At 43.6% G+C, this 20,850-nt stretch overlaps 1 protein-coding gene across 2 annotated transcripts; it reads left to right on the forward strand.

Annotated features, from left to right (window-relative positions):
* The first annotated feature begins 386 nt into the window (after positions 1–386).
* On the forward strand, positions 387–8,469 carry tsku (tsukushi small leucine rich proteoglycan homolog (Xenopus laevis)). 2 transcript variants are annotated; one of them, XM_035386258.1, is made up of 2 exons: positions 387–657; positions 6,519–8,469. In XM_035386258.1, exon 2 carries the CDS (start codon positions 6,525–6,527, stop codon positions 7,590–7,592), a length of 1,068 nt encoding a protein of 355 aa, XP_035242149.1. In that variant the 5' UTR covers positions 387–657; positions 6,519–6,524; the 3' UTR covers positions 7,593–8,469. The 2 variants fall into 2 exon arrangements, with proteins under 2 accessions (XP_035242149.1, XP_035242150.1); XM_035386259.1 differs by lacking the exon at positions 387–657 and adding an exon at positions 1,059–1,369.
* Positions 8,470–20,850: the final 12,381 nt, after the last annotated feature.

The raw sequence follows: 20,850 nt of genomic DNA on the forward strand, positions 1-20,850 counted from the left end.
AAATGCCACCAATTTCTTCTGAATTGTATCATTCTAACAAAACTGAAAAAAATGACACCATAACGTACTGTTGCTGATGCTTAAGACATACCATAATAACCCCCATACAATATAGCCTCAAGCTATTCATATATGTACCTTTACAATCACTTTAATTTCAAGGCCCTTATTAAAATACTTATAACAACAGATTAATGGGAGAAAGTTAAATATGTCTACTGAACGCAGCCCTTTTCACTGTTTAATATGACTTTAATTCAAGCAAATATACTGTAAGTAGGCTTGATTTGTTTTTGGGTCGTTTCCAGCCGGTCCCCGCAACAGTCTTGCCACTAGAGTGCGCATTGCTCGTGTGTGTGTGTGCGCGCGTTTGGAGAATATCAAACAAGACGTCAAAGGGTGCGGAGAGCCATCGTGTCGGAATCGTGTGCACGAAATGTGTACAAAGGGGACTGGCGTCTGGCGATATTCTTTTTTTCAGTGTTGTTCTGCAGGCAAGAGGTTATGCTCTACAAATGTATGACGGAGCGAGAGTACAAACATGAGAAGGACCAACGTTGGAGCGGACAGCGCAAATACAGTAGCCTCTTGATAAAGTAAAACTAAAATTTTGGACGAGCAAGCGAACTTTCAGCGCACTGCCGTTCATCTTTCAAGGTAAGCTTGTGAAGAAAGTAAGAAAAATAGTTATAACCTATGACAGCATATAAAGTTATGTTGTTAGTTTGTGTGGGAAATAATCACAGCTGGTAAGGAGAATGTATGTTTTTACTTATTCATGGGGAAGCTGACAAAATCATTTCACATAACGCAAATGTTTCGGCGCTTGGGTGAACACTTTCGTGGTGAACGAAGTCGCATTGCCCCGGCGAGAGCAAACTTCACGAGATTTTTTTACTCTTCCACGGGAGACAAAATTCAGATGCGACTTTAAAGTATGAGAGTGTCATGCTTCGCTGGAGAAGGAGACTGAGTGGATGCTTGGTGTGAAGTATCCCGCCTGCGTGCGTGAGTGCGGAACAGCAGCGAGGCATAGAGACTGCCACGGCTGCAAGAAATTTGATCTGTTGCGGCACCGGGGAGTCCTATTGCCCGCCTCCAAACTCCGACTCGCCTTGGGTCAGGCAGACTTAAACAGCGTCTCGTCTCAGTTATAGGGTTTTGGCCTTCACGTGCAGTTCTACCCTGCGACGTCGTTCGCGATCTGCGCGAGGTACCCGTAATCCTGCACTACGCGTCTGTGTGTTGCCCGCCGTCATAAAATTCTCTGTGGGTTTTTAATTATGGAGCTTGCAGACCAATTTCGGAGCAAGGCGACTTCAGCCATTTCTCGGACTGAGGAACTGACGTTTTAGAATCGCACAGTCTGGTGAGTTGTTGCAGATTTTTGTAGTTCATGTATCATGTAAAAGAGTAAGCATAAGGGCATGACGAAGTTGACGATGATGTGCCCTAATGTCATGTATTCTCCGTAATAATAATAATAATAATAATAATAATAATAATAATAATAATAATAAACAGTGTGACTCGTTTTATTGAATGTTTCCACTTAAATTAGAGATTAGCCCAGTTCAGCGGGAGTAGCACTGCTATCTGTTAATTTGTTGCTTGCTGCTTTGCTGGAAACTGAGTTTGACTGCATACGGTGGCAATGCTCCAGCCAAAACATGATGGCAGTTTATTTCACAAGATTACAAATTTGGTTGAAAGGGCTAAACTGCGGTTCACCACATGTAATAATCGCACAGCAGTTTATAAATTATGTCGAAAATTATTTTTTAAATTTTTTTATTTTAATCACTTTATACAAGTCTAACCCGCGCGGCTCTCTCACCTTCACCCCTGTTTGGCTTAATCATAAACTATAGAGGTTGTCAACCTCTCACGGTGCTCGTTTAACCTACGGTCTTGATATGAATAATGCAAGACACTAGAACAGTAAGAATCATTGCTCTGCAATGTGAAGTAACAGAAATCAGACAGATTAGCATTGATATGGTCACCATACAAAGCTTGGTGGGAAATTAAATATTTCCCCATGCAGAGATTTGTTTCACTGCTGAATTTTGGAAAAGAGGTTTGGCTTGTAGGGTGTGTATGCCCTGGGGTCAGCCACGCAATTCTGCATCAAATCAGTTTGCTGTGAGACCTGGAAATTCTAGTTTCGCTCTAGAATTATGCAGAGCAAAAAAAATAAAAATAAACGCATTAACATTTTTATGTGTTCTGAGGTTGATTCCAAGTTTTTTAAAAAGTTGAGTTTTCAACACAACACAATTCCAGTAATTCCCCCCGGTTTACCAAATCTGCATTTGCCATAACCACATTAAACCAACCACTCCAAACAGCACACATTCAATCTGCCAGATTGGTTTAGCGCACGCTGTATGCAGGGTTAATTGATTACAGGTTGTGACAATTGGGCACCGTTACAGATGCCCATGGCAGATGGTAGGAGTCTTTAAAATATGATTCCTAGAAATTAGTTAACTAACTTTAACTAACTGGACATTTATTTACCTATTATTTCCAAGTTGCCCAATGGAATTGAATTTATCGGTCGTTTGTTATCTGCGCACTTGTCTTTATGTAGTATATTTACATTCCTAGTGCAGACTTGTCACATTATGAAATATTTATGATATAGCAACTGAAGTATTGCACAAACTTTTTAATTTATTATGCAACATAACAGTCCCAAAGGAAGCATGTCAAAAAGCCCTCTTCAACTACTGGAATGCGTATTCCATTACAGGCCAAACACATTGAACAGAGAATGTGTATAAACAAACTAGATTCCTTTGTGAAATGTTCTGTCGCGAGTGGGAGGTGCAGTCTTGGTCCCAAGTTTTATGCATCTGAATTCTACTTTTTTCCTTCTCAATGATCAAAGGGCCAAGAGCCCGTCTCCGATGGGAAGCACTTTGGCCCCAGGGGATTGCTGCTTACATAGACCGGTCACAAAGAAACAGTAGCTGTAAAATATGTAGTACCATCACTGTCCGTAACAAACAAAAATGTGAGGATAAATGAAGGACCTGGCAAATCTGAAAATGAGAGGTCCAAGGAGTAGGCCGTGGTGAACACCAGTCCTAAGAAAAGTTGCATTATTCAGATTTTTGTACGAGGACTAAGTCCAGCATAAAGCCATTTCGGAAAGGCAGGAGAAGTGCTGGTTGTTGGAGGGGGAGGAATGGTGGAAATTGCACAGTAACAACAGTCTGAGCGGAAGAAAAGTGGTGTTAAAAATAGCGACAGTTGCAAAAGGTGTAATGGTGTGTTTCTTTGACGACTAGGTGTAATACCAGCCAATTAAAGCAAAGGGTCAAAACATCTAAGAGCCGACCAAGGTGTCAAGGAGAGTGATTGTGTGGGAACACCTGTTGGGTTTATGACCCCTTATAACACAGGTGAGAGGTCAGCGTCTGAGGACAGAGGTCCAAAAGTGATGAAGATACGGTAAGATGATGGTGGAACTCACTGGTCAAAAAGCAGAGGTGAAGACGAGGTTCTTTTTGTACTTTAGTAACAGAACCAACGCCCCCCATTTCTCCTGCTGAAGTAAAGCCCACGGATCCCAAAACTCCAGAAGCTGCTTCGGTCATGAATGCCAACCAAGGCATTAAAAAGGTGTAACGACCGCAAACAGAATGCAGGACGTAGTTTGTCTGATGAAAGTATTCTTTGATTTGGAGAAAAACAAAATTTTATGGAAGAATCATTGCCTGGCCGGTCATCTGACAAGACCACAGCAGAAATTATGCCATTCTCTGAAACAGACACAAAGCAAGATGCAGTGACTCTCTGCCTCGAACGATTTACCATTTGAAATCAGTCAATGAGAAAGAAATTAAATGTATGGAATTAGAACAGAGCATTTACTAGTGTTCTTTCAATGGCATTTGATGCATTTCAGTCAAAACTACAAAATTAGCTGTATTTGTGATTATAAAATGACAAACAAGGCCCCACCTCTACAGGAGACCACACTGCTTGTTTCATAAAACCTTTTATGTTAGATTGAAGTGTTCTGTGAACCTGACGTGGAATTAATACATGGAATTTGCTACAAAGTCCAGAAAAACTTTTTTAGCTGGTTTTTATATTATGCAACTTGTTGCTACATAAGTTAATGGCTTATGTACACGGCAGTGCATGATTAACAGTATGTGAGAGACTTCTCCGATGGGATTGCAGAACAGGTCAGGAAGGAGGCAGACTTTGACCACCAGTAAAGCATCGATTTTGAACATAGTCCCTTGTGCCCACACTGTCCAAAACTGCTCTAAAGTATCAGCCTAAAAATGAGTTTTGTTAAGGCTTTCTGTCCTTTTTTCACGTATTCTGTACAGACTGTTTTTTTCTGCCAGGTCAAAAAGTGTCATAGGAGGTTTAAAAGCAAGCTGTTAGTAAGCGTAAAAGAAAAGCGCATGGTCATGCTTTTGATGGAGACAGGGAGAGAGAGAGTGAGAAAGAGAGGGGGGAGAGAGCAAGTGAGAGAGAGGGTGAGGGGGGGGGGAGAGAGAGAGGTTAATTGACTGCAGTCGGAAAGCTGCTTTTTACATTTCCAGTATATGCGGTAACAGTGCAGTGTGTGCAGTAACAGCACTGCAGTGTGCAGTAACAGTTCAGTGTGTGTACTGTGTTCGCATAAATATTGTGGGGTTTCATTTGTTTTCTATTAATCTTTTTATTTTGGGAATTTCTGCATTTTTCCCATTTAGCCATGAAGACTGCACCACAGTTTACGTGTGTTGAAACATAGGGGGAAAACTGTAAAGAAAGCAGTGGGGTGTACTTTGATCAACAGAATTTGGTTAAACTTCCTGGGGAGTCATGATGGGAAAATAGGGCTCAGAAGCATTGTGGGAAGAGTCTGTGTGCATGACTTACAGAGAAGAGTGAAATTCAGTTACAGATCTAACAAGTCTATAAAAATAAAAAAAACTGTCCCTGCCACGTGGAGAATTGAAGGGTGTGGAGGTGCCGTTTGTGAGCTTCACACCCCCCCCCCCCCCCCCCCCCCCCCCCCCGATGCTGCACTTACCTCCGGGCAGGTACAAGCACGCCATGGTTCATTCTGCCCGAGGTCATTCGAGGACACGCAGACGTATAAAACTGATCGTGGATCAGTCTGGGGAGCTGGCCGAGTGCCCTGGGGTCAGATGTCCTCTCTGCTGGACGTGCTGAAAAGCAGAGTGCTGACCCCAGTACCTGCGCAGGGCAGAACCGAACGGGGGAACGGGCGGGACAGCAAACGACGGGCTTCAGCAACGACGGCCTTTTTTACACCGTGCCTTGAGTCCCCTGGACCCAACTGAAACAAAGAAATGTTTTAAAAGGTACCAGAGTAAGGATGTCCACTGCACGGCACAAATGAAATAATGAAAGAAAGAGAAGAATTAAAAAAAGATCAAGATGCACGGAGCAATCATGAATAATTCAGGCTATACTACAGTCAGAGAGAGAGCGAGAGAGAGAATTAAACAGGATCACGTAGATGTTCATGAAGCAGCAACGAGAACTAACTAAATCTGCAGAACATCTGTTTTTCTTTTGTTTTAACTAAACAAACGGGGGAAAATACACCCTCCACCCGTGTGTTTGTGCTGGCGCTATGGCAACGCGCTGCGATCGCGTTTTAAAGTGAGGGCGCAGAGTTTCAGAACCGGCTGGAACCCGCGGGGAGTATCCGGTGTGAGCGTGGCATTTCCTCGCCCTCTGCCCTCCCAGAGAGCGTTACATCAGCCTCGCCGACTGATTCACGGCTGAGTATCCCGCTCCGAACGCTCCAACCGGAACCCTCCGCCCCGGCAGCGTTCCGCCCAGGCGTCCGACTGCCGTGCTTTGAGAGGCTGGGTTCACGCATCACGATCGGGTCTCACTGAGTAATACGTGTCTAAGACATTACCATTCCAGGTTCTGTCCGACACGTCTGAGGTGCTGCATTTTTTATACACAAAAAGAGCCAAAACGCAGGAAATAAATACTGTGTTCTATTGGTCCAGAGTTGCAGAATTTTTAAGTGTTGATAATTCCTGCTTTGAACTTTATAAATGGGGTTCATGACAATTTCGACAGTTGCATTCAGACTCCAAAACAGTTTGCAAAACCTGCTCCAACTATAAATTTCGCGGAACATTAGTTGTAAACAAGTCATATACCAGACTATGTTTCGGAGAATTTTAAGCCAGCTGAACTTGTTCTCAACCGTGCTTGGGATTGGTGGGTGTGCCTGCTGTGTATTCAGTTCACCGTCTTATTGCTTGTTATATAATGCAGACCTTTAGTAGTCTTGGTGTATCCGAGGAACTTGTGTTAGTCACTGATGTAGGGTCGCTTTTACACCGAGAGCAGAGTACCAGCTCTACATACTGCTCTGAATTACGTACATTTGTACATCTGCATGAATGTCTGTTGGTGTTGCTGTCGTTAGTTGGTTGGAATTGTACGGTGCAGCTCTGATTATGGAATTGAGGGCACTAACGCTGTAGCTTTGCCCTTGTCCCCGCCAGGGCGCCATGGTGACCCTCCTGTGGATGGGCGTGTCCCTGCTGCTGCTGGCGCAGGTGGGCGGGGCCTTGCGGAACTGCCACCCGGGCTGCCGCTGCGAGGTGGAGAGCTTTGGCCTGTTCGACAGCTTCAGCCTGACCAGGGTGGACTGCTCCGGGCTGGGCCTGGGGGAGGCGGCCCGCCCCGTCCCCATCCCGCTGGACACCGCCCACCTGGACCTCTCGTCCAACGCCATCCGCTCCCTGTCCGCCGCCCTGCTCTCAGGCCCCGGCTACACCACGCTGGTCAGCCTGGACCTCAGCTACAACCTGATCGGCGCGGCGGACGCTGACGCCTTCTCGCGGCTGCGCTACCTGGAGACGCTGGACCTGAGCAACAACGCGCTGGAGAGCCTGCGGGACGGCTGCTTCTCCGGCCTGCCGCTGACCGAGGTGGACCTGAGCGGGAACCGGCTGGCCGAGCTCCGGCTCGCCGTCTTCTCCGCCAAGGGCCAGGGGGGCCGCCCGCTCAGCGTGGACGCGTCCGGCAACCAGCTGACGGCCGTGACGCGGGGGGCCGGGGGCGGGGCGCCCGAGCTCCAGAGCCTGACGCTGGCGGGGAACCGGCTGAGCGCCGTGCCGGACGCCCTGAGGGGCACGGGCCTCCGGTACCTCAACCTGGACGCCAACCCCGTCGCCGAGTTCGGGGAGGGCGCCTTCGCCGGGCTGGGGGAGCTGACGCACCTGTCGCTCGCCGGCCTGGAGGAGCTGCGCGCCGTCCGGCCCGGGGCTTTCCGGGGCCTCCCGAACCTGCAGGTCCTGGACCTGTCGGGCGCCCCGCGCCTGACGGAGCTGGACCCGGAGGTCTTCGGCGGGCTGGGCGCCCTGCAGGAGCTCAACCTGTCGCGCTCGGGCGTGGCCTCCCTGCCCGAGAGCATCCTGAGCCACCTGCCCAGCCTGAGGAGCGTCACGCTGGGGGCCGACGTGCACTGCTGGAAGACCCAGCGGCAGGGCCAGTTCCACAGGCAGCTCGGCCAGGCCAAGAGCGACCAGGTGCTCACCTGCAACGTGGCCGCCCCCGCCGCCGTCGTCTTGTGAGGTCGACGGGGGGGGGGGGGGGGGGTCGCGCTAACGAGAGGGACCCAGATCTGTGCCTTTTTTCTTCCCCCAAATCGCTCTTACGCTGAAGAAAGTAACTTATTTTTTTTTTGTTCCATTCCTGCAAAACTTGAGCATTACCTTGTGTGATGTAACGTTTATGCGTAATTCCACAAAGACAAAAAAAAATGTATCTTTGCACATATTCCCTTAGGCCAACACACCTCCCTGGTGTTGCTCAGAGTTACGGTTTCACTGAACCCAGAAAACAAATCATCCAATACACATTATGGGCGCTCTGGAGGAAGGGGATCCCACGTCATAAATATTGAATGTCAAGCAATCACGGTTGCACACAATTTTTCTTAATGTGAAACACGCACGTTGATGTTTGTTTATTAAGCCCAGAACTGTAACAGTATTAATTTATTGACAAGTTCATCAAACTTGTTTGCTACAATGGAGAGCAGTGTGCACACACAAAAACTTTTTTTTTTTGATCAATGTAACCAATCCTTCCAAAATAGAATAACAGAACCTTTTTTTAAGTGAAATGCGTATTTCCACTGAAGCAAGTTTAAGAGCGGGAGTTGTGAATAATGCACTAAACACCAAGAATCTGTGGCATTTCCAGAACATTTTTGTTACAGTTGCATCGACTGTAAGCACGGCATATCAAGAGCACTCGGTGTATGAGTCGCTTGCTTGCGTTCATTTAGCATACCTATACCCGTTTGTAGCGCTAACCACTGCACCCTTTCTCCAGCCTTAGGACTGTGTTAATATTGCAAGTGTTCCTTCACAAATGATTGGGTTACTGGTCTGTACAAGAAAAAAAAAAAACAATGGTAATGTAAGCGTAGCAGAATAAGCCACATGTAGGTGAAGGACTAAATATGTTTTTATTTGTTTTCCCATCTGAGAATGACCAGTAGTTAACACACTGCAGCTTCCATGTGGTTATGGAGTGTGTTGCAAGAATAATGCAGACACCGTTATAATCACATGTGGCTGTGGTGTAGGGGGCAGACAGGCCTGTTTTGGACCAGATAGGACATTTTTACGTAGTTAAAATCGCTTCGGGTCCCCTGGTTGATTTGGAATTCCTTTGTAACGTTGTAAAAGGTGGATATGGTGAGAGGTTTTTATATGTACGGCTTCATAGCCAACAATTTCCACGACAGTGGCTTTACTGTGTGCAATCTGCTGCTCCCCTCTGCTCTCCTAGAGCACAGTCATGTTACTGATGGTCCATTCAAGCGTGTGTTTCTGTGTATACTGTGTGTGTGTGTGTGTGTCCACGCGCGTGCGCATGTGTGTGCCTGTGTGTTTCCGTGTACACTGCATGCGTGCGTGTGTGTGTGTTTGTGTATGTATGTGTGTGTGTGTTTGTGTATGTGTGTGTGTGAGAGACAGAGAGGCTGTGAGGCTTAGCTTTTTTTAACCAATGTTGAATGGGGCCACTGCTTCCAAAAACTGAGGGTCCAGGTCATATATTTGTCAGAGGCTGCAGTGAACTGTGCCACAGCAGACCTCCTTGTGCTCTCTGAGGAAAAGGATATTGCACCCTGGGCTAGCTGTGACAAAGTGAAGTGAGTTTTTCCCCTCTGGATTATCTTAAGTTTCACTGAACAAGAACAGTTGTTTGTTCAAATGTGGTCTCAAGTTTTGGCTGTCCGAAGGCTGCTGTATGTCCAATAACTGACTTAACACCTGGAAAGAAAGTAAAAAGATGATTTTGGATATTACTAGAAAAAAAAACAAATTCTGTATATTACACAGGCTTTTATATTCAACAGGGCAACAGAATGGATCTTTTACTTCTTTTACGAAATATAATTTGAGGATTGGTCAGCCCATACTTAACAATGCAGCATATGCAACTCGTGACATGACACTTTGCTATCTGAAGCCAGTTTTAAAATCCAATACAAATAAACACTGGTAAATTAAACATTTACACCCTGAGCCCTTGTGCTAAAACTTTTCTGCTGGCAGAAAAACCACATGCGTGTAATATTTGTAAGGAAAACAAAGGCAATAATAAACAGCTGTCTGTCATCTTTGCTTTCTCGGCAGCCGTGCCATTTCTGAAACCCTGATACGACAATCAGCTTCATGTCTGCAACGGAGTTCCTTCAGACAAACTGTCCAACACTTTGAGCAGCGACTTTTGTATGCGGACATCAGCATTATCACGCAGTATGTAACAGAATGTTTAATACGAAAGATTAAACGTCTATTCTCACGTTGTTCTGTTTCCCTCCTCCTTGAAGACTGCCCCCGAGGGTTATTTGCTGACTCATCAGACGTTCTTTCCCATGTTCTTCTGCCACGCCCGTTCCTACTTCACTTTCTTTAGAAAAACCTGGCAGCGCCTACACTCTGACTATCCCTGCTGTCGTTTTCCAAACAAGACATGTCAAACGCTGGTATCGATGTCACTGCCAGGGACTTGGGACACTTTGACTTAGCCAACTTTAACCCTTGAGTTATTCGTTAAAAAATTAGAAATTGTCTTAGACCTCCCCACCCCCTCATGTGGCAGCAGTTAGAACACGAAAGCATGACACAGTGATAAAGAGGAAGCTTGCCAAGAATAGCTTTGTAGATACAAAGGCAGGCCTACATAAGAAGCATCCCAAAGCAGCTCCAATGAGGTAGAATCACATGACTCATAAACAGTACAATGATGAGTATGAGATTAAAAAATAAAGTGCAAAGATGGATGATTAATGGAATCAATCTTGCCTATCAAAGAGGAGAGAGCATGCACAGGATATCACCATAGTCTGTTACAGACAGGAATGCAGATTGGACTAAATTCTTTTTATTTTTTCTTCAAATGAAAATAAAAACCCAATTAGAGTTCCCCCCCCCCCCCCCCACAAAGTTTTCAATATGTGCACTATATGACCAAAAGTATCCCTGACACCCCTTGGTCTGAGGCTGTTTTTTATGGTTTGGGCTAGGCCCCTTAGTGAAAGTGAAAGCAAATCTTAATGTACAGCATAGAAGCACGTTTTCGACAATTCTATGCTTCTATGCAGTTTGGGGAAGGCCCTTTCCTGTTCCAGCATGACAGCGCTCATGGGCACACAGCGAGGACCATACAGAAATGGTTTTGGTGAGGATGGTGTGGAAGAACTTGACTGGCCTGCACAGAGCCCTGACCTGTTACAGTACGTGTCAACTTCACTAACAAAGCCCCTAACAACTTTTTAAAAAGCTACGCATAACTTCATGAAAAGGTCATTCACTTTAGAAGTACATTAGCTAGCTATGATAGACCTATGGCCGTCTAATGTTACTTATTCCACACACGATTCCATGTTTACATGTCAATTCTAACTAAACAGGAAGCTGGATTACCGGGTTAGCTGGATAACTGCCTGGGGCAAAACACAGAACAGCTCTTTTTCAGTCCATGTTCCAGAGTTGGGACATTTCTGAGTTTTACTCAGTGCAGTTATCCAACAGGGCCTAGAATAGCTAAAAACCAAATGAAGAAAAATATTAAATAGCTGCACCGGCACTACAGAGTTGCTACCGTACAATGTTTCCATGCACTCAGGGGTGCACTCATTGCAAAGATGATTATAACACTGCATAATTACTGTTACCATCTATATGGACTCATTCATGTTGCTAAAAATGCTATTTTAAATATCTCTGACCACCTCATCTCTTCACTGGATGTTTTGCTTGTAGTACTTGTGGGGGTGTCCTCAACGGAGCTGTGGGTGGGGTTGACGACTAAGAAGGTGTGAGTGGGGTTTACAAACACAGAATCTACAAAAATCCCACATAACATACTTCAAGAGTTTGAAAAGCAACTTGGAGATCACTAACAGCTTAGAAAAAAATACAGGTCCTAAAATGTAGCCTTCGGGAACACCTGTAGTGATCTCTAAAAATTTAGACTCATTCAGACTCAGACTCATGAACACATTGTGTTCTATCTGACAGATTATTTTTGAACCAGTCTACTGCATCATCACTAAGGCCAATGCCATTTATCCTTCATAAAAGTTATGCAAGATCCATACAGTCAAAAGTTCAACAACCAATGCTGCACAGTGCAGCTTCTTATCAATGATGTCATTGGCTGCCAGCATGACTGCTGTAATGACCTAAAGCCTGACTGTGATCCACTGATACTTTGGCCCAGACAGATAACTATTAACATCTGAGGGGCCACGACTCTTAAGTAATGGAACAGAAGATTTCCATAATGTGGGAATGGAGTTGAAGGTAAGGCTCAGATTAAAAAGAAATAGGTAGTGGGCTCAGCTATATAAAACCTGCAGCTGTCTTAAAAGGCAAGGATCTTAACTGTCAGGACCAGCAGAGTTTTTGCAGTCATTGGGCCTCATTTACGAAACATGCATAAAAAACAGATTTGATCCTAAACTGTGCCTACAAACGTTTCTGCGAACATTTCACCATTCATAATTTTTTTTATCTTATCTGAATATGTTCTTTGATAAGAAAAATATATGGATGCTGGGAACCAGGCGTGAAGGCATACACGTTAGATGTTTCTATTTAGAATGCTTTATTACTCATTCCAAATCATTTTAAGTAGTTACAGACCTCATAATAACAACAAAATGTTTATCAATAGCTATTATATGAATATTATATGACAATTAAATAACAGGCTGTTGATTTTAAATACAGTATATTAACTAAACTATCTCAATAGTTTAGTTTTTATTTTTTCTCTCATCTCATTTTTATTTTTATTTCATTATACAATAATATTTTTTCAAACAGTTTTCGTCTTTTAGTTTACAATAATAACCTTGATGGGAACGCATGCAATTCATTTTGTTTATTGATAAAAGTGATTAATGATGATTGATAATCATAAGACCAACAGGTGCGTAGCCAAACATTTAGCAAGGGTGCATTTATTGCTTCTGGATTATTTGACTTTGGGCGAGAGCATGTCTTTAGGGACGGCGCAGACGTGTTTGCGGAGAGCGATGAGTGGCTGATGTTTGCACGTGACCCTGAAGTTGTCATGCCTTACGGTGTACGGGATTCCGAGGGGTGTTGTCTTATGCAAATCAACATGAACAGGCACAGACATTCAATTTACCAACAGCTGACATTCATCCTCATGCATACACCTGGGATGCGCACAAAATCAAGCCCCCGCACATGTTTCATGAATCCCATGCTGGTTTTTAAATAGGAAATTTTATTAAGAACAAAAGCAAGAAGAATTTTTGTGAATGAGGCCCAATGCTATTTTGGGCCTGATATACCTCTTCGGTTGAGACTGCTTCAAATTTAAACAGATTTTGCTCTAGTTGTTTTTCATTTCTTTTAAAAAAAAATTTTTTTACTTATTTTACATCTTTGTTATATCTCTCCCTCAGAGAGGCTTCATCATGTTTTTTTCTTTTTTTCAAAATTACAACTGCAGTTAAAAATTGTAAAGAGGGGGTGTGCTGGCAGAAAGAGAAAAAGTAAAGCAACTGAAGGCTGAAGGATTTCTCAGAAGTCCCAGGGAGGGAGGAAAGGAAGGAGGGAAGGAGGGAGGGATCAGCCAATCACGCATGAGGCCCCCCAGTGTGTTAGCCCCAGGGTGGCCCCCCCAGCGAGAGTCAATGACTCCAGGCAAGGTGTGGAGCTGAGCTGGGGCTCACATTGGAGGAGGTGGGGGGGTGGAGGGGAGCTCACACTCACGCTTACGCTTACGCTCACTCACACACACACACACACACACTCTCACACTCACAAACCTGACTAGCAGCACCTTCGGATCACGCCACCAAGCACATCACTCTTGGGCTGAGAAGGGGAGGATATTGCAGGACATCCGTCTCTGTCAGGAAGCACTATAAAAATCAACCCAGGAATGTAATGAACCATAATAAGTGCACCCCAGACAACAGCGCGGGGCTCCCTCTGACACACGCGCACACACACACACGCACACACGCGAGCTCTACCTCAGCACCGCGTCTCGCAGGCACGCTGGAATCTGCTGAATATTCCCGGCGCTCCTGGCTCTCTCTCTGTCTCATTTCTCTGCCAGCGCTCGTCCGCGTGCTTCCTTTAAGCTTCCCACTCTAATCAGCAGCAGACAGTTCTTCTAGAAACCCACCGAGAAATAAATCCTTTAAGAAATAAAAGTAATTAAAAGCAAAGGGGTGGAAGTTGGGGTGGGGGGTGTGGGGGTGTGGGGGGGGGGGGGGGGGTACTGCTGGACCTACTGCACGGCCCCCACCCCCCACAGAGGTGCTTTATCTTAAGAGAGAAAAAATAACAAGAACGGAAGACGGGCCAATCACTGGCCAACACATTCCTCTCTCTGGTGTGTCCTTTTTTCCAAGGGAAACTTTGACAAACACACGGAGGAGGGCGAGAGAAGGTTTCCTCCGTTCCCAGACAAAGCCAAAGCTTATGGCTAAACAGGAAAGGTTTAAAACGCGCATCAGATCTAGACGGCATCAAGCAAGGTTTTACACAATAAGCGGTTTGTTGTGCAGGCCAGACGGGCTTGATTTTTTTGGAATGCTGCATGCAGGACAGACCACAGCAAGCAGCGATCACTCTGGAGTCATCTTTATACAGCTGCATTACCATATTTGTCAATTTCCTTGGCAGTGTACAGTATACGGTACGAAGATTTTTGTCTCCATCTGGTGCCAAATGGGAGGAACTGTCAAGCTAGTTTTGTCTTTGGTGGCCTTCTGTCATCCTCAAACCATCTCTGAACTTTAGGAAGTTAAGATATGGGCAGGAGGCAAAAAGGAAAAAAAATTCACTCCTTCCTGTTTTAATTAGGCAGTTGGCAAATTTGGTGGTCCAGAAGGGTGGTGCCGAAAGTTTGGTGGCAAGGCCAAAATTTTTAAAGAACATAAGAAAATGTCTGCAAACGCTTGGACTTTTGCACAGAGGAGTGTGACACTCTTCCTTCACTGCTCCCTCCTGCTACTGCAAACCAGAGAGTGATGCGTGTTCATCTACCACGGCCCCTGCATCAGTTCTCCCCCTCGTCTCCTCCCCCTCCGATGTTTCTCCAATATAAAAATACAAGATTTATTCTTGATGGGCAGCAGTTCATCCTGCTAAAGACTCCATGCCAAAAACTCCTCCCTTGAGCTGTCCAATCCCCAGTCACCAACTATGTCATCTTCCAGCTGCTTGCACAACAAACCATACACTTCTCAAATTCAGCAACTATTCTTTTTTATCCTATTACTAAAATATTGCCTATTGGCTTGCAATAAACATCCTGAAACTCACTCTATAGGTCCAGTTCATTCAACATGAACCCAGCGCATGCTGTGTTTATGCTTTTAGGACAACTATGGAAATGTTCGTTTTTTTTTTTTCTTTTAGGCAATTTCTAGTAATTATACTGTGTTCAGCAATACATGGCATATTGCTAGGACAATTCAGTATTGCAACAAAATTGCTAGTTAATATCTGAATACTAATGTAGGCACTTATGTTCTATGTTTTAAGTTTGGGAATAAGCATTGGTCGATAAAATACTTCAGTAACTACAGGACATCCTACCAATAGCCTATCAACAAGAGAATTTCAGTTTAAATAAAATTAACCGAGTGAGGTTTTACAATCATGTGACGCATATTGCTGTGAAACTGAAACTGTAGCAGTATTCTCCTTGACCAGTCAGGGGAAGGTTAAAGGCGACTGCTAGTCTCGTAAATCGCGGCGAGCGAACATAAAAGTTATTCGCTGCTGAAGTGGTTTGGTCACAGCGGCAGCCCGCTTTCTTTCTTCGGCTCTCGTGGGACATGTTGAACACGCTCGCGGTCTTTAATAATGCAAGACGAGACACGGTGTTCATTACTTTGCGCACAATTCTTCCTCTGCCACGAATTGTTGAGTCAACGTGAACTGAAATCTTGCCCGCAAATTAATCATCTACAAGTTCCACGAAAACGGAAAAAAGAGAAGTTAGTGTAGCTTGTCCCATATAGCGATCTTCTAGAAGGGAGTTTCCACTCATAAATAAATGTAATTTACACTGGTCATTTTTAAAAAAGAGAAGCCTACCATCTCTGCCACTTACTAAAGCATATGCGTATCAATTGCACCAACTGGAACTAAGGGTTCATATACAGAGCTGTGAATAGATATTTGCCCCTTCCTGATTTCCTCTATTGTTGCATATTTATCCCACTGAATGACTTAACAAAAAGAAACAGACAAAGGATATCTAAGTAAACACAAAACACATTTTTTAAATGTATTCTTATTTATTTAATTAAAAAGTTATCAAACATCCATATGAAAAAGTTACTCAATCAACCAATTAAGCTAATTTAATTGATAATTAGGTTAAGCTGATTTAACACAGCCAGGCTTGATTGCAGGCAACCTTGTTGAATCTAAATCTCACTCACATTGAACCTAACAATCAGAGTGAAGTAGCCACCACAAAGTTTCTAGGAGCACTTTGCCATGATCAAAGGAAATTCCAGAAGAGATGAGAAAGAAAGTTGTTGAAATATATGTCTGCAAAGAGTTACAAAGCCATTTCTAAGGCTTTGGGACTCCACTGAACCACAGTGAAAGCCATTATCTTGAAATGGAGAACACTTGGAACAGTGGTGAATTTTCCCTGGAGTGGGCGGGCTGACAAAATTTCTCCAAGGGCACAGTGACAACTAATCCAGGAAGTCACAAAAGATCCGCGAACAACATCCAAAGATCCACAGCCCTCTTCAGCCTCAGCTGAGGTCAGTGTTGATGACTGGACAATGAGAGAGAGACTGGGCATAATGGGACACAGGTCCCATTATATCTGGTGTAAGGCAAATACAGCATTTCACAGTAAGAACATCATACCAACAGTCAAACGTGGTGGTGGTAGTGTGATTGTGTGTGGATGCTTTGCTGCCTCAGGACCTGGATGACTAGCATTATTGAAGGAACCATGAATTCTGCTCTGTACCAGAAAATTCTCAAGGAGCACGTCGGGTCATGTGTCTGCAAGCTGAAACGTAATTGGATTATGCTGTAAGACAATGATCCAAAACACAAAAGCAAGTCCACATGTGCATGGCAGAAACAAAATTAAAGTTTTTGCCTAGTCAAAGTCCTGACTTGAACCCAATAGAGATGCTGTGGCAGGACAAGCAGCTCATGCTCAAAAAGCTACCAATTTGCATGAATTAAAGCAGATTTGTAAAGAAGAGTGGGCTAAATTTCCTAGAAATGTTAAATACTGATATCAAATTACAGGAGGCCTTTGGTTGCATTAAGTACAAGGGGAAATTACTTTTTTACATGGGTGATATGGGTGTTTGATTACTTTTTTTAAATTAAATAAATGAAATTAATTTTAAAAATGTGTTTTGTGTTTACTCAGATTCCCTCTGTCCAATATTACACTTTGTCCAAAGATCTGAAACCATTCAGTGTGGCAAATATGCAACAATAAAGGAAATCAGGAAGGGAGCAAACACTTTTTCATGGCACTGTAGGTGCATAAAGCATAATCATATAGTTTAGCTGTTTCAGGCTCTGCGATTATAAATGCATTTCCCTCTGAAAGCCAGCCAGGGCAGAATCAGCACAATCAGGTTTCAGCCAGCTAATGCCCCGAATGCCAATGCCCTTGTTTGTTGACCGCGACGCTCCCAAACTCCTTAGTTACTCTACCCACGCCTTTCCTGGCTAATGTCCCAGGTGCTACTATGACTTCTGCCTTTGGGGTAATGCGCTCCTTGAGTAGATTGTAGACTGGCACACTAATACTGCATGCCTCCATTTAGGATATTTACATTACTAAGATTAAATACACACTTAGAACTTTAATAGAAAACATAAATTAAATTAGAAAATGGGAGGACACACTTGTACAAATGACATGACTTTCTTGTAAACTGTAAACTCTTAAATGGAGTCTGCAAAGTGAAGTGACTTTAACTGATCATCCAGTATGAGGTAACGATGTTCCAGCATTGACACGTCACCGTGCGTTTCAGGCTGCTAGGATTAAAGGTCAAAGGTTGCTGTGATGGGGCTCTGCCAATAGCAGGAGCCGAATGAAACGGGTCCAAATCAAATAGGTGCAGTATCCTACACAAGAGGATGCAGCTGTAGCATGGGCGTAGCTGGTTCCACGAGGGTAAAAAGCAAGCACCACACCCTCATTTCAGTTCAGTCAAAAACAATGCAGCAATCGACTCCATCGAGAGACCAGGCGAATCTGCGATAAAAAACTCATGCTTCTTTGTAACTGAAAGTTCCTTAAGTACCTTAGAATAGCCATTTATGTTGCCGTTTTTCAAGGCTAAATATTTGATTAGGCAGGTGTCATTCAACGCATTAGACTCCCTTAAATCGCCGGATGAGTGCATCATGTTGAAACATCTACTGCAAGAAGCCAAGTGTATGCAAATGGAACAACTAAAAAGTTTGCCTATCGGGTTAAAAGAGATGAGGATGTGACAGTAACAGTCCTACATACTATACACTTACCTACAAGTGCCAAAATCATACGCTGAAATTCTATTTGCAGATTTTTCCTCTGCGTTCAATACAGTCCAGTCTAACATTCTCCTGGTTTAGTTCTTTAACACATTAATTTATTCACAGTATCCTATCCTTCAGCATTCAGGCATGGGGTGGAGTTCTCTCAATTCAGAACACAAATAAACTCAATAAAATAATTAAACTGGCAGGTAAAATAGGAGGAACAACATTCCTCATATATCACTTCTTTGACAGAGAAGTTCACTCTCAGTCTTGTAAGGAGGATCATACTGTAAGTGACTCCACACACAGTGAACTGGGCATGTGCGCTGATGTCATTGGGCCGCCTGTACCCGAGGCCCAGAACTAAGACCAGCAGAACAGCAGACTCATTAGCGCCTAGGAGCATTAAGCTTCTCAATGCTAAAGAGAAACAAGCTGACAGCTTAACTGCCAACTATTCTGACTCGCTGGCACTGAACTAGCACTGTTGTGTTTACGCAGTCTTCCCCCAGAAACATGCATCTTAGGCATCACAGAGGCGCACAAGGCTGCAAGCCCAGGATGCGTGTGATCCACACGAGTCATTGCAACGTGCGCCTCACCCTTTAATGCAGTGGTGTCAAACTCGTTGCCATGGAGGGCCGTGTGTATGTAGGTTTTCATTCCAGCCTCAGATCTTGATTATATAATTAGTTAAATTATTTGCTGAATTAGGGATGCAGGTTTGTGCACAATGGTGACCCGACGTCTATGGTGACCCGCATTGTCTAAATAAAAATTTTCTTATATTCTGTGCTTCAATGCAGTTAAACGCATATGGCTGAATGAGTAATTGGACTCAATTAAGGCAGCATTAATTGGTTGGAATGAAAACCTGCATACACACGGCCCTCCATGGCAACGAGTTTGACACCACTGCTTTAATGCATATGCATATGCATTAAAGGGAGAGTCAAGGGAGGTAATAATCGGTGAGATATTATAAGTCAAAATTTACAAAAGTCGGCATAATTAATGAGTCGATTTTTGCATGGAATTTATCTGCCTCTAAATAGCAGGCGTAAATCAAGGCTAAAGCAAGATGAAAATGCACTGAGAGAATCTTTGCTATAAGAATCACATTATTTCAACTTCCTGAGCAAGAATTCAATGATACAGATTATTAATATTAATTATTATTATTAATTATTTTTTGCAGCCAAACAATAAAGCCTGGGTGTTTGACATGGAAAATATTAACTGAAGTCATGGAGCAGTCATGGCAAAGTTGTTAAAAATTTCAGAAAACTGAAATAAAAAAGAGAAATCACAGCCTATTTGAAAACAATAATTCATGAAATTAACCCATAGATTTCATGTGGGAAATGATTGAAATAACATGTGCAGCTGTAGCAACAGTAACAAGCGCTTGAAGTATCAAACAAATCAGTGGGCAGTTGCCACAAGTAGCTATGCATTGAAAGGCTGGTGCATCCTGTTTGTCCATCACGGAAAGAGCATGTTTTTTGCCTTCAACAGAACGTTGTTAGAAACAGAGCAAACAGAGCTCACAGCAAAATTCAGGGCACTGTCAAAAAATAAATAAATAAATAAACAAAAAATGGAATCCGTGGCATTTGCACTTCCGTGATAAACACCCAGCCATGGAAATAACTACGCTTCTGGGGGAAATAAAAGATGACCAAGAACCTCCCACATGTTCCCATTCCATCGAGCCCCTTGCAACATTACACTCTCTCCCATCTGGATAAATTAAATCAGCGATTTTCCACCACAGCTGGAACACAGGGCAGTCGTTTTGTTCTGCGCTGTCCGTAGTGCTGGACAGCCTACACTCCTAAGTGACACCAGAAGATTTCTATTTCTCCACATCCAATGAAGAAACACAATGTTCAGTGTTAAATCAACTCTGTAAGTGTTGAATTAATACTGAACATTTTACTGTGTATTTAATGCACAAAACGGGAGTTGTTTTTTTTTTTGCTGTTGTTGAACTATAACTTTTAGCTCTTCTTCATACACAAAATTTGAATATTAGGCAGTACCATTCGCTGATTGCGCAATAAGACGTTAACTTCGGGCACTGCAAATGCACCAGCCTACCCTCATCAGCCCAAAATTTCAGCTGCAAGCTTTATGTACGTATCTGTGCTGTCTGTGTAGCACTGTGTGCTAGGAAATTCCTCAAAAGGCGAATAAATTATTAAATTCAATTCCCCGTGTTCACAATTCTCTCATATTTCTCCAATTTTAGGACAAGTTGTCACATACATTTTTTTTGTTATCACAACCTGTCTGTGCAGCGTGTAGGCCCTATGACTCAATAATTCAATTTGGTGTAGTGTACCTATATTGTTGTCCTCACTGACAAAAATACAGCCGCACTACGTTTGTCGTCTCCATGGCTACATGTACATGAAGAGAGCAGCAGTGCTGGTGACCATCACAGTTCTGTGACAACCATACTTCACCAATCAGAGACTCTTCCAGTGTTGGGGAGTTGTGGAACTACATATAATGAAGATAATAGCTCCACTACATATCCTAGTGGCATTTGGTATCTTAACTGGGCCTACTTTGGAAAACAGTTGGCTTTCAAGTGAAGTTATTTTTTAACCAAGTAGCAAGGTAGCATGGACAAAACCACATTCTCCCTATTACTCTGGTCCCAAGGTTGCCAAGTAGACCCTAACAAACAATACATATATTTTTGAATAATTATGAGTTCCCCTGGTGGTCATGGGGCCCCAAGCGGCCGTCTATGTCTGTTATTTGTTCGGCC

The sequence above is a fragment of the Anguilla anguilla genome, chromosome 12 (genome assembly GCF_013347855.1).
Source record: "Anguilla anguilla isolate fAngAng1 chromosome 12, fAngAng1.pri, whole genome shotgun sequence".
NCBI lineage: Eukaryota > Metazoa > Chordata > Actinopteri > Anguilliformes > Anguillidae > Anguilla > Anguilla anguilla.

Bases quoted from the DNA above. Each gene is read 5' to 3' on its own strand.
- tsku (XM_035386258.1), top strand. From the start codon at position 6,525: ATGGTGACCCTCCTGTGGATGGGCGTGTCCCTGCTGCTGCTGGCGCAG.